Source organism: Ursus maritimus, unplaced genomic scaffold, assembly GCF_017311325.1.
Source record: "Ursus maritimus isolate PB19 unplaced genomic scaffold, ASM1731132v1 scaffold_24, whole genome shotgun sequence".
Taxonomy (NCBI): Eukaryota; Metazoa; Chordata; class Mammalia; order Carnivora; family Ursidae; genus Ursus; species Ursus maritimus.
The window spans coordinates 40,507,902-40,520,837 of record NW_024424897.1 but is presented as its reverse complement, the minus strand read 5'-3'; the positions used below and the strand labels follow the sequence as shown (position 1 = coordinate 40,520,837).

General features: G+C 56.2%; 1 protein-coding gene across 1 annotated transcript in view; it reads right to left on the bottom strand.

Moving 5' to 3' along the window:
- The window catches only part of KSR1 (kinase suppressor of ras 1), a 144,702-nt gene that overhangs the window by 29,306 nt on the left and 102,460 nt on the right, over window positions 1-12,936 (bottom strand). The window contains 4 exon segments of the mRNA XM_040639836.1: window positions 1,333-1,393; window positions 4,012-4,016; window positions 6,462-6,921; window positions 10,691-10,841. Coding sequence (XP_040495770.1) covers window positions 1,333-1,393; window positions 4,012-4,016; window positions 6,462-6,921; window positions 10,691-10,841 — 677 coding nt within the window.

Genomic DNA, 12,936 nt, shown 5'->3' with positions numbered 1-12,936 from the left:
GGGGGAGTCTGGTTCGCAGAGGGGAAAACGGAGGCTCGGAGGGATTCCTGCCCACAGGCGTGCAGCCCACGGAGGAGGAAAGGGTGGGGCTCCCGTCCTGTGCTAAGCAGCCCCCTCACAGCCTAAGAAGACCCCACTGGGTGTGCCACGGACGGAGGAGGGAGGCCCTGTCCCCATCGTGGTGCCGCAGCCTCTCTTCCACGAGACTCCAGTGTACAGGGATCAGCCCTGACAAGGCTCCAGAGGGGCCTGGGCGACGGCCAGAGGACTCAGCCGCTATCTTACGGGCAGCATGACCTCAGGCAAATTACTCAAGCCCTCAGAGCCACAGCCGGGTCTCCACCTCTGGGCAAGAATTCTGGGCCAGGGGCGCCTGGGTGGCTCAGTCCTTAAGCGTCTGCCTTCGGCTCAGGGAGTGATCCCAGGGTCCTGGGATCGAGCCCCACATTAGGCTCCTCTGCTGGGAGCCTGCTTCTTCCTCTCCTTCTCCCCCTGCTCGTGTTCCCTCTCTCACTGGCTGTCTCTCTCTCTGTCAAATAAATAAAATCTTTAAAAAAAAAAAAAAAAAAAGAACGCCGGGCCAGACTCCCAGGCTCACTGCAGCAGCACTCACGCTCCAGGCGGAAACGAAAGGCCGCCCCAAGTTGCAAAGCTCTTGACAAGCGTGCCCTGTGGTGTTCCCCACAGCCTTTGGTGGGGACGGCCAGGGCACAGGCGTGCCAAGGCGCCGCTCTGCGGGGTGTCCAGCGCGACGAGATGCCACGCAGACCTGCTGTCTGTGGCACACACCAGCCTCACGGTGCTGAGGCCGAGCCTTTGGGCTGGTCCACGTCACAGGCCCACATCAGCCCATGCCAACATGCACCGGCCACCAGAGTCCCCAGACGTTGTTGGAAATCCAGACTGCCAAGCTGAGAACTTCAGGGATGGGCCAGGGGAGTCTGGGGTTTCAAAGCTTCGTGGGCTCTGATGTGCGGCCACTTGTAGGCCCCCCATGATCTCACGCTGGATCTGCAGGAAGCTCTCAGCTCCTCCTCCCTGAGACTGGGACCGTGTTTCTCCTGAGACCTGTGTTTTCCCTCGGTGCAGGGGTGGGGTCGGGGAGGGTCCAGCCAGCCCATACAGCCACTGGTGATGGGCAGGGGTTCCAGACGGGCACAGGGCTGTGTTCACCGAGGTGATGGACAGACCAGTAGCAAAGAGCCCCGAGAAACAAGGATCAGGACAGACCCCTCCCCCCACGATGAAAGCAACCGCTCAGTGGGGGCCCCAGTCCATGCAGGCCCCAGCCCAGCTCTGGGCCCCCTCCCCGTCCCAGCCTGGCTCACCTACCTGTGAGTCACCGACAGCCCAATATCCCTTCGTACCATCTGTGGGGATCCGTGTGGGAGGTCTGCAGGGAGAGAGGCCAGGTTGGGAAGGCTGAGAGGCCCGTGTCCGTGGCCTTCTAGATCAGAGATCACAGGCTGGGTGTGTGAGAGGACTTACTGAACAGTAGATAAAGGTGTCCCTGAACATTCAAAACAGGGACAGGCCACGGAGACCAATGGGCCAGCACAGTTACCCTCATGCCTGGCCCTGCTTCTCCCGGGAACGTGACTGCCTGGTCTCCCCCCATGGTTCGGAAACCATCCCTGTGTGGCTCCCAGCTACAGAAGGAGGCAGCCTTGAGAGGCAGAAGGCAAAGCAACGGTGAGGACAGCTGTCTCCACCGATGTCCACCTCTCGCACTCCCGCACGGATGTATCCATACGTCACCGGCTTGCAAGGGCTTAATGTGGGTCACTCGTTTGGTGGGCAGGAGGTCTCTGGCCTTTGGCGGTGGAGGGTTTGAGGCTGCTTAGCACGTCCTGTACCTTGATAGCTGCAAGCACCTTGAGAATTTTGCTCTGAGAGCCTCCAGTGCCAGATGCTGGCAGGCAGCGCAAGGACAAGGTGAAGTTTTACCACACCCTGACGTGGGCCAGCCCCCGGGGCTTCCTGAGGAGTCTCACTCGGGCCCCGAGTTTTGAGATGAGCATTCCGTCTGCCTTCCTAGAGGGGACCCTAGGCTCTCCCTGCCCTAATCCTGGGTTCCCCGTTAGAATAGCATCCCCAGTGTTCAGGCCTTACAGGTCAGGCAGTGGGGCAGCTGGAGGTGAGCCTTCATCTATGGGCAGCCCACGTGTCCCACTGCCTCCGGCCCCTCCTCTGCCTGGGGACCCCACTCCTCCCCCTCCTCCCCGGCCTGCTTCTGCCCCTACTCAGCACAGCCTACCTCCTCCTGGAGGAGGGGTTCTCACTACGTCCTGATGGGCTTCAGGGGTTCTGGGAATCCTATGAATTGGTAAGCTTTGTGGTCTTTTCTTTGGAAGGGGGGTTTAAACTTTTATCTAGTTATCAAAAGGAACCATAACCCAGGAAAGTCAGGAACGTGGTGCTTGAGGGATCTGCGGCTGTCTCCTGTCCTCAAAGCCAGCAACACCCCCTACCCCCTGCCGCACGTGCTGGCCTGGCACACACCTGGTGCTCATTAAGTGCTGGTTCACTTAATGCCAAGTCCCACATACCTGAGCACAGAGAGAAGGGCGAGCTGGGGTGCTGACTCCTCCTCCCATACCAAGGGGAGTTTGATCAGAACCAGAAGGGCCCTCTGCTGCCCCGTGATGATTCAAAAACCAATCACACTGCCCCAGCTCTCTCTGGCACATCTGCCCTGGGGCTGACTTGTCCCAACTCCCTCCTGGGACCCACGTCACTGTGAGCAGCCAAGGCCAGCAAAGCACATGGGTCTAAAAGGGGTTAGGCTGCCAGCCTAAGAGAAACGGACTATGGAAAATGAGATTTCAACCATATATGCCACCTGTGGTTGACCTGTAATGTCTGCTGCGGGTGTGGGATAGGAGGGAGGGGAGACGGCATGTGGGCCAGGCAGCAAGTGCCCCGATCTAGATGAAACACTTGCCCTGAAGACCTCAGCCTGCCTCCCCGCATGCTAGGCAAGCGGCCTCACTGCTGCGGTCCCTGCGTTACTACAGCAACCGGGAGGCTGACAGGACGGACTGTCCTAGGGCTGGACTGTCCTAGGGCTGCGGGTGCTGCATTCTCCCCCAAGGCTCTGACAACGGCCTGAAGTTTGCACCATGCCCTGGGGAAGGGGCAGTGCAGCCTCCCTCCTTGCTCACCCTATACCTCCCTGGGGGTCTTGCAGCCAGCTTTATTTTGGCAGAACTCCAGCCTATTATCCTGCTCCCCACCCCACGCTCCCCCCCACACTCCGCCTGGTCACTAAGACCCTAGTGACGGCTTCGTCACTCCTCTTAGCCAGCTCAGGATAGGACAAAAATAAACGGCTATTTCGCTCAGGCCCAAACCAGACGTCTCTGCATTTCCACTGAGACAATTCAAAGCAGACCCAGAGGCATGGTTGTTTCCCTCTGCTCTGACTTAGGAGAGAGAAGCCCTACAGTGCAGCCAAGTGCAAGACCCTGCTTCCAAGCTGGAGGTGGACAGATAGAAAAGGGATCAGGGGCCTCCGGGGCTTCCTCCGCCCCTCCCAAAGGGGCCTTCCCATTCACGCCCTCCAATCTCTTGGGGCCTCATGCAGAGTCAAGCCAAGTTCCTGCCTCCGGGTTGCCTCTCTCCTGAAAAGAGGGGTCCCAAGACATCAGCTCATATCCACCTACACCAGACCGACGGCACGTGCCTCTGGGTGACCCCAGCAGCCCAGCACGCAAGGCTCCCTGCCAGAGGTCACCTGTGGGGATGGCCAGGGACAGACAGGGCCTGAGTGGGGACTGTCCACGGCCCGTAACGCTCTCCAGGTCTCAGCTTCGCAGAGAGCAGCTCCTGGCCGGGCTGAGGTCACCCGTCCTAGAGCTCTGTCCTGAGGCGGTCCCCAGCACCTCTGCTTCTGTGTGGCGGAAAGGCCGAGCAGGCTGAGGGAGGGTCAAGGAAATCCACCCCTGATGGGGACAGCAACACAAACATGACTCCCGGGGAGCAGAGGGGATGAAAATGAATCACTCTTACCAAACCTGCAGGAGACAAAAAGAGAGAGAAAGTGGGATGATGTCACCATGCTGGCTCAGTGTGTTCTCCAGAACCTTCCCCCCTTGGGAGGGAGAGGGCAACATGCTCAGGTAAGGGCTTTGGGCCCCTGGCGCATGGGGCAGGCTGGCTGCATGACTGTGGGGATGGTTCCTCAATGGAAAGGGCTAGAAGTTACTGCCCGTGGGTACTGGAGCCACCCCTGTGCCGCGTGCTTTCCTACGTTAGCGTGTCTAAGCCTCGCCAGCCATGCAGCCCGCTGGGGTTCACTCCACTTCACAACTGAGCAAACAGCCTCACAGTCTCCCAAGGTCACACACCCACCAGTGGGGACACCCCGCCCAGAGCCCCGTGGGGAGGGATGCTCAGGCTCCGGGCCGGAGAAGGGGAAGTGGCTGGAGCAGAAGGACGAGGAGAACAGCTGTGAGAACAGCCAGGTGGTCCTCAAGGAGGGGCAGACGCGGACGTGCCCTGAGCAAGCCTCCCCAAGGGGTGCCGCTACCCCAGGGACAAAGAGAACTGGGGGAGACCCAAGCCACCTAGTCTGTCCTGTGGGCTGAGAGCAGCAAGGTGACCCGAGTGTCCATGTCACTATTAGTTCTGGTGGCTCTGTGTAGACGCAACTCAGAATCCCAGGGTGAGGCCCAGCTCCCCAGCTGTGGGATCCGAGGAAGTGCTGTCATCTGCCTGAGGCTCTGTTCTCCACCCAGAGCCCAGAATGAGACCAGAGCCCTTCTGACGCTCTTCTCAGGGGAAGATGAGAAACAGACGCACTGGGTTTATGCACTGAGATGGCCTCTAATGACCCACGTCCGTGTGTCCCCATGGTAGTTATACTGAGCTCTCTGGGACAGGAGGATCCCCAAGGGGAAGAAGGCTGCAGTCCCTTCTGGGGGGTAGAGGGGAGGACCAGGTCCCAGCAGGACAGGCTGATGAGGAGTGGCAGGGGAGGTCATGGCATGGCTCTCTCTCCTTGGCTGACACACTCAAAACCATCAGAGATGTCCAGGGCCCATCCCATAAGGGACCCAAGACAGTCTGCACTGGGACAGCGGGAGCAAGCCTACCCAAGACTGGAAAAGGAGAGCCCATGTCAGGAGAAAAGCCAAGTTCCCCAACCCTAGGAGGCACCCAAAGAAAACTCGCTCCTTCCCCTCTGCCCTGCCCACAAGAGTACACTGACGAGGGCGATTCTTACAATGGCAGAACTGACAATGACCTAACGGTCTGTCAGGAGGGGAAGAAAGAATTAAACTATACGATGCAATGATCCAAAGAAGTTAAAAAGATGGGTAGTTTGAATAATTATAGGTATATGCAAAACTGATAATCTGGTTGGCTCTGCAAGGGGAATGGGGTGACCGAGGAAAAATGGTGGGGGAACCGCACACCACCGGCCCCTACAAACAACAGGAGCTACGAGGCTTCTGCATCTTGGCCCATGTCACTATTAGTACCTACTTAAGTACGTAGGTTAAGAACATTTTTTACGTAGAAGAGTAAGATATTTTAAGATGTATGGACATGAAGTTCTCAGATATCAAGCTAAGTGGAGAAAAAGAGGTTAGGGGCGTCTGGGTGGCTCAGATGGTTGAGCGTCTGACTCTTGGTTTCAGCTCAGGTCATGATCTCAGGGTCATGAGATCAAGCCCCACGTCAGGCTCTGAGCTCAGTGGGAGTCTGCTGGAGATTCTCTCCCTCTCCCTCTGGCCCTCCCCCAGCTCGTGTTTCTGTGTTCTCTCTCTAACAAATGAATAAATCTTCAGAGGAAAAAAAATAGGCTCTAGAACAGAATACATGGTATTTGGTAATCATTAGAGGTTTTAGCCAGGTATGCCAGTTCTCCCCATCTGGGCACATGGGAGAATTACATTTCTTGGCTCCTTTGTTTGGGTGGGGCCACGAATGGTGAGTGGAACTTGCAGGAATTAACTAGTATGTAACTAATTAATGTAATGCAATTAACTAGTGTGTAATATCTAAAATTCTTTTTTCCTCTGCCCTAGTGGAATGTTCCAGACAATGTTCCAGAAAGTGGCTGTTCTATCAGCCTGGGACCTGGAATGAGGCCGACCCACAGTAGACAAGTAGCCAAGGGTAAGAAATAAATCTTTGGTGCTTTAAGACCCAGAAAGCTAAGGGTTATTCGTTACTGCAGCATAACCCAGTCTATCCTGACTAATGCATGGTACCATTCCGCGTGCGCGCGCATGTCCAGAAAGAACCTAGCAGGAAGGATTCAGCCCAAACTGCTAATGAAGCCTGGAAAGTGGACTGAGAGATGGAGGCACTTTTCACTTTGCACCCTTCTAGGTCGATTGATTTTATCTGTCCTTATAAAATAAAGCCCGTATTTCCTTTATGATGAGAAAACCGTAGACAGAACTTTCAGGGGATGGCACACTGAGCACCAGCCTGGCGGGAACACTCACCTCATGGGGGAGACCTCGTCAATGCGGTTCCCCAGCTGAGATTCGTGGGACTTGCTCCGGGTGAGCGTGGGGAAGCTGGGCAGCAGCTGAAAGACCTTGCGGCTGGGTGGGGGCGGCGTCCGCGGCGGCTTCAGCTTGGTGTGCCTTCGCAGCTGGGGTGTGGTCGGGGGGGTGATGAAGCTGTGCAGGGCCCTGGGGGTCAGCCGGCCGCTCGTGTGCAGGAGGATACAGGTGTCCGAGATGCCCTCGCAGGGGCCGGGGATTGGGGAGTCCGAGGTGGGCAGGGCAGACACGGACACGGAGCGTGGGCCCTGGGTGCTGCCACCCATTCTGCCTAGCGGGGTGCTCCCCGGGGGCCAGGGCAGGCTGGCCGGCGAGAGGTTGTCCGCGGAAGGCCCTGAGCCGCTTTCCCGCCGGGCATCCAATGAACTCCAGCCCGAGTCCTCTTTGTGCTCCCCTCCTGTGGGCCAAGAAGTGGAGTCACAGGTGGTCGGAGCTAGAGGGACTTACAGTTGAGGTGGCCAGGGCCCCGAGACAGTAACACCTTGCCCAGGGCTGCGAGGCAGGCCTCGACTCCCAGCCTTTATAGAGGCCTCTCATGCCCACACATCACCACCCGTGTCACCTGTGACTGTGAGGCCACCGGCTCAGATATTACTGTCCCCATTTTCTAGAGGGGAAATGAGGCCCAGAGAGAATGGGCTCGTCCAGAGTTCTTGCTGGCAGGTCTGCAGGGAGCAAGCCGGGAAACCCAACCCCAAAACGGTGACCTCAGAGAGGGAAGTGGTAACTGATCTTTACGAGTCAGGAAGGGGAAGCTGGGGTGCTCGAAGAGGATAAGTCCATGTCAAGAAAATTCAAACACCAGGAAAGGGACGTATCAACCTTCAGTAGTCACCTGCCCTGGGAATTTGCTAGCAAAGAGATACGGTTAGAAGAGGATCAAGAGCCAATTCCTTCTGAGGGGAGCTCGTGACTTTTGGCTGCCCACACAGTGGACCCCCCAGACCTTGAGGCTCTGGGCAGTTCCAACTCAACAGCCCAGTCTGTCCATTCATTCAAGCACATGCTGGATGCCAGGCGTCAGGCCACGACAAAAGACATCCACTGTGCTCGAACAGTCCGAAGACGGGGACAGCAGGGTGCTGAGACAGAGACGTCTGCCCTAACTAGCCTGGAGGTCGGGGGCTTCCCAGAGGAGGTGGTGCCTGGGCTGAGTGAGCTGGAGAAGAAGGTGAAGCAGGGGCACCAGGCAGAGCGAACAGCACATGCAATGGCAGGGAGTACGTGGCACCTTCTGGTAACCACGAAGAGTTCCTCGTGCCTGGAGAGGTCAGGACGAGCCAGAGAGATACAAGAGGCGAGCTCAGGAGGGGTCTCCGAGGCCTCGCTAAGGACTTTAGGTCAGAGTTTATAAGGGATGGGGAGACACTGCAGGGTGGGGGCAGGGAGAAAGGGGCCCGTCTACAGAGATCCCATTGTGAAGAAGGAAAAGACGCCCCCCTCAACATTTTACCAGTGAGGGGAAAGTACAGGGAGGCAGACGTTGACTTAAGAGAAAACGAACTTCCACACTGGAGTTATTCTACTGTGTGCTTTGTCCCCGTCTCGCTCCGTCTTCCCAGCACAACAGGGAGGATGGGAACGCTGCCGCCAGGCTGCTAAGCAGGAGGTGGGACGGGAGGGGTGCCCTCGGTCCTGACCGCGGCAGTAGGCCTCCTCCCACAGACTCCTACAAATACAGCCCAGCCTGGCAAGCTGAAGTGCTCTCTGTCATGAGAGACGCTCCAGCCCAGCCTGGACAGCCACTTATCAGGGATGGTAGAGAGAAAGTGGCCTTCCCAACGCTCAGGGCTCCTCGTGCATGCCCTCCCTCCTCAAGCACCCTTCCCCTACTTCACTGCCTCGGGACTTTCTCTTCAGGAATCAACTCCACGGACTGAGTGACTCAGTCTGTGTGTTCCTAGCGTTTACTCTTGTAGAAACTGCAGCCACAACTGGAACTTAGAGACTGGCCTCCCGGAGGCTCTGGCCGTCTCTCACTGAGGGGATGGAAGAGCGAGTTCCGTGACCCATGCACAGGTCTGCCACCCGAGGAAACGAGTCCCAAACGCTTCACATGCCCATTGAATCACCGCTGCTTTGAGCCCGCCCAGGGATGGCAGATGGGTCTCGACGCGCACGCCAACCCCAGGTAACCGGCAGTGGCTCTCGAGAATGAGTCTGGAGTTGCTCAGCAGGGAGAGCTGGGGAGTGATGAGAGACGTGTGCTATGGATGAGGGACACGAAGCATCAGCAGAAATGATTTCCCTTGTTCACCGGCCATTGGCACAGTGAACCATCCTTAACTCACTTTTCTTAAGACCAGGGGCCACAAGGCAAATGTGTTCAACATTTTCCACGACCCCACAAGGCTAATACTGAAAGCAGCACTAGTATACACCAGGCTCTGGTCTAAGCACTTGACCGTCATTCATTTCATCCTCACAACAATATGATGAGAGAATACTGTTATGACCTCCACTGTACAGATGAGGAAACTGAGGCACAGTGGGGTTAAGTCACAGACCATGGTCCCGCGGACTCTAAGAGTGCTGGGCCCAGGCAGACGTATTCCATGGTCCCTCTTTACCGCAACTAGACTACTCTTACCAAGCTCTGTTAGTTGCAAAATAGACTCTGACCGCGTGACCTGAGAGGCAGGGCGATCGCGGAACCCACCCGGTCCCCAGCAGGTGCCCCAGAAGTATGGTCATCGCTGGGCAGACCCGTGTGGGCGAGGCGTGGCCAGGACCCTCTTGGGGAGGTTGGGGTCCACAGCTGAGACCAGATGAGAAGGATGTGGAGAAGACCCTCCTCTGGGGCGTGCCAGGTGTGGGACCCCAGACAACTCCCCCAGTGCCTCCGACGCTCTAGCTGTAAGAGGCGCTCCCCACCACCACTTACAAAGGTGCTGCCACACACACGTCAAGTGCCTGGCTTCATAAATTAGCACTTAAGGAGTTGGGGATCTCCCTAGCTCGGCACCCATGATAAGCGGTCACCTACCCAGCACAAATAGGTCACCACCCCTCGACTCCTGGCCCCTCCACAATTCTTTCCAATTCAGGCATAAGGAGGGAGGGCCGAGAGTCACCCGCCCCAGTCCCGGCTTGGGTGGCAAGTACTTCTAAATTTCCACAACGTGGAAACAAGCTAGCCGCCCGCAAAGACTGCGGCTGGAATCCCAGCTCTGCCACCCACTGCTGTGTGTCCTCAGCGAAGCCCTGTCTCCTCTCTGGGCTCAGTCTCCTCTGTAACATGTGGGGATGAGAATGCAAACTATGTCTCTCTCATGTTTATTCTTCGGCACCTGCTGGGAGGCCTGGCCTGTCGAAGTCTTCAGAACTGAGTGAAGCTCTCTCCACACCGGGCTCTGTGTTCAGAGGACTTGGGACAAAGGGGTCCAGGAAGAAATCAAGCCCAATCCCCTCCGGGGCGGGGAGGGGAGTGATCAAGGAGAATACAAACCCCAGTAGCTTCCTTAAGCCTCAGGCAGCCAGAAATAAGACAGGTGGCTCAGAGCATTAAAAATGGGACTAACTCCATTCATTAGGCTCACTGTAAAGCCTTCTCAGTGTGGTAGTGGGAACGTTAAATCACGGCATTTAAAGCCATTTCCAAGGCAAGATTTAAAAAGCCTGTCAATAATTCCCGAGGAACTCCTCATAATGCCAGGATGACACACTTTGCCTGGGGCGGCCGCGTACACGCTCACAGCTGAAACACCATACCATTTCTCTCATCATGCTTCTGCCTTCCAAGCACACAGCCCAGCAGCCAATGGAGACAGGAGCAGGTAGGGAGCAGGCTGGGGGTGAGCCGAGGTGGGGAGGGGGCTGGAATGCAGGGAGCCGAGGGAGGGTTCGGAGCCCAACAGGTGTGCTCAAAAGAGGGGAAATCACACAGGGCCCACCCAGTGGACCGGTCTGGGGTCTCTGACGATGGCAAAAGCTTCCCCGGGTTCATCCTAGCCAGAACAGTTGGGGTGCAAACCCTCCATCTTAGGTCAGGCCACTGTCTGGCCTTTCCACGCCACCCCAGAAACTCTGGGCCACACTTGCCCCACCCCTGTCAGTGGCCCCAGAGAACAAGGACAGGCCTGGAGAGGGAAGGCTGGTGTCCCAGCCCAAGTGGAGAGACAGGGAGCCAACGGGGCTGGCCTCAGCACTGGGGAGGCCGGTCCTACCTCCCAGACCTGTCACTTTCCGCAGGCAGGCAAGGGCATACTGCAGGCGGCCACACTCCTCGGCATTAGCCCCATAGCGCCGAAGCGTCTCCTTCACCTTGACCTCGTTCATGTCCAGCAGGGCATCCAGCGTGAGCTCGCTGAGGATCTCCTGAGGAAGAACAGAAGGGACAGGCAGAGAGCCGGTGAGCAATCAGGCCGGCCCTGGCGCCCTCCTCATCCTCTCCATGGCCAGGGCTGGGCTTCCCCGCTGAGTGGCAGGGGCCAGGTGCTGGCAGGCCGGCCTCCGGACCAGAAGCTACCACTTGTCAGAGGACACAGGCAGCCGGCTCTCGCCCCCACCCCCAGCGCTCCCAGAGACAGCAGCTGAGGTTGAGACGCCAAAGCTTCAGGGCTGGGGTGGGGGAAGGACAGAAAAAACAGCAAAGTTACGATGAGGGCACTCTGCCCGCTTGTTTCTTTTTATGCCTCTGCACAGAAAAATGATGAATCATGACAACTTTTCAGAATGACAAGAACTTCAGATAAAGACGGCCCTTTGCAATTTTGCTCTATCTGAATTAGACAAGACAGATTCCAAATAAAACTGGCTTAACAGGAGAAGGATTAAAAAGAATTAACCCTCACCAAGCGCCGTGTAGGCGCCTTATTTCTCAGTCAAAACCTTTTAAGGGTTCAAGGTAGCAGAGAGGAAGGGAGAGACTGGGGTGTGACAAGGACTCCATGTGGACTCTGAGGACGGAGGGGCCAGATGAGAAGGGACGCAGGGCACTTCTAGGAGAGAGAGTGCCCCTGGCTGACCAGCAAAGAAAAGGGAGCCTCAGACCAACAGCCAGAAGGAACTGGCTTCTGCCAACAACCCCAAGGCACCTAGACGCGGCTTCTCACCAGAGCCTCCAGGTAAGAGGCCGGCCTTGCTAACACCTTAAGGTCTTAGGCCTGGTGAGATCCTACACGGGGAAGCCAGCTGAGTGGCCTGAGCCCTTCATCCTGCTCTCCTCCTACAAATCCGTGAGCTGAGAAACGGGGGATGTTTTAAGCCGCTATGTTTGTGGTTATTTGTTAAACGGCAACAGAAAACTCATACAGAGGGGCGCCTGGGTGGCGCAGTCGTTAAGCGTCTGTCTTCGGCTCAGGGCGTGATCTCGGTGTTGTGGGATCAAGCCCCACATCAGTCTCCTCCGCTATGAGCCTGCTTCTTCCTCTCCCACTCCCCCTGCTTATGTTCCCTCTCTCGCTGGCTGTCTCTATCTCTGTCAAATAAATAAATAAAATCTAAAAAAAAAAAAATTGGATTATCTTTCTAAAAAAAAAAAAAGAAAACTCATACAGAGAATGAATATTTGAATCAAGGCCTGACTTCAAAGCTTGTGCTCTTTCTTCTCATCAAGGAGGAAGGAAACCCCTCCGGCTCGGACTGCTCTGAGCCTTATGTGATACCAAGTCTGGAGCAGACCCACAGAAAGATGACACATGTCTCTGGCCTCAAGTGATTTGCAGGTAATTGACATAAAAAAACAAGTCACTGCAAAGTACTATCATATGGCCTAGCACAGAGAAAGCTCCAAGAGCCACCTGATGGGGTCGGGAAGGGAGCGTGGGATTGGGGATCAGGGTTTTTCTTCCTATTCTTCTTTGGCCCCTTTCTATATTTTCCAGATTTTCTATGTCAGGAAAGGCCAGGCATCCCACATCAAACAATTCACATAGAGCTTGCAGTTCTTCAGAATCTAAGCGGATTTTCACTGATGTCAGCAAGCTGTGTAATTTTCTTTTAGAAGAGTTATTGTCAGTTCACGCTGCTGTAAATCGTAGACGCAGGTGTTGACCTGAACCTGATGGAGATACCCGCAGTGAGTGCTAAGAGCAACGGTCTGGGCGTTTTTGCGATGCTGGTGGTGGGGGCCACGGCTGAGGCCTGGGGTCTGGCCATATCCCACCCCCACCCCCCGCACCTTTGTGTCCTTGTCCGTATATTCTTCAATCTCCAGGGCTGTGGACAAGAATCGCATAGCTGTTTAGAGTGATTCACACTGAAATTTGGAAAAACAGACGCGAAAGAAGCACCAAGCAGCTCATCATCGGCTGGACAAACCCTTGGTCGTCAGAAATCCTTCCAGATGATAAAACAAGAGCGTCACAGGAAACCGCTGATAACGGCACGGACAGGAGGCTAGTCAGATAAAGGTCCCCAGGCAGCAGCTTTTGTTCAATCCCTGTGTCTTCCTTCACTGGCCTCTGAGACT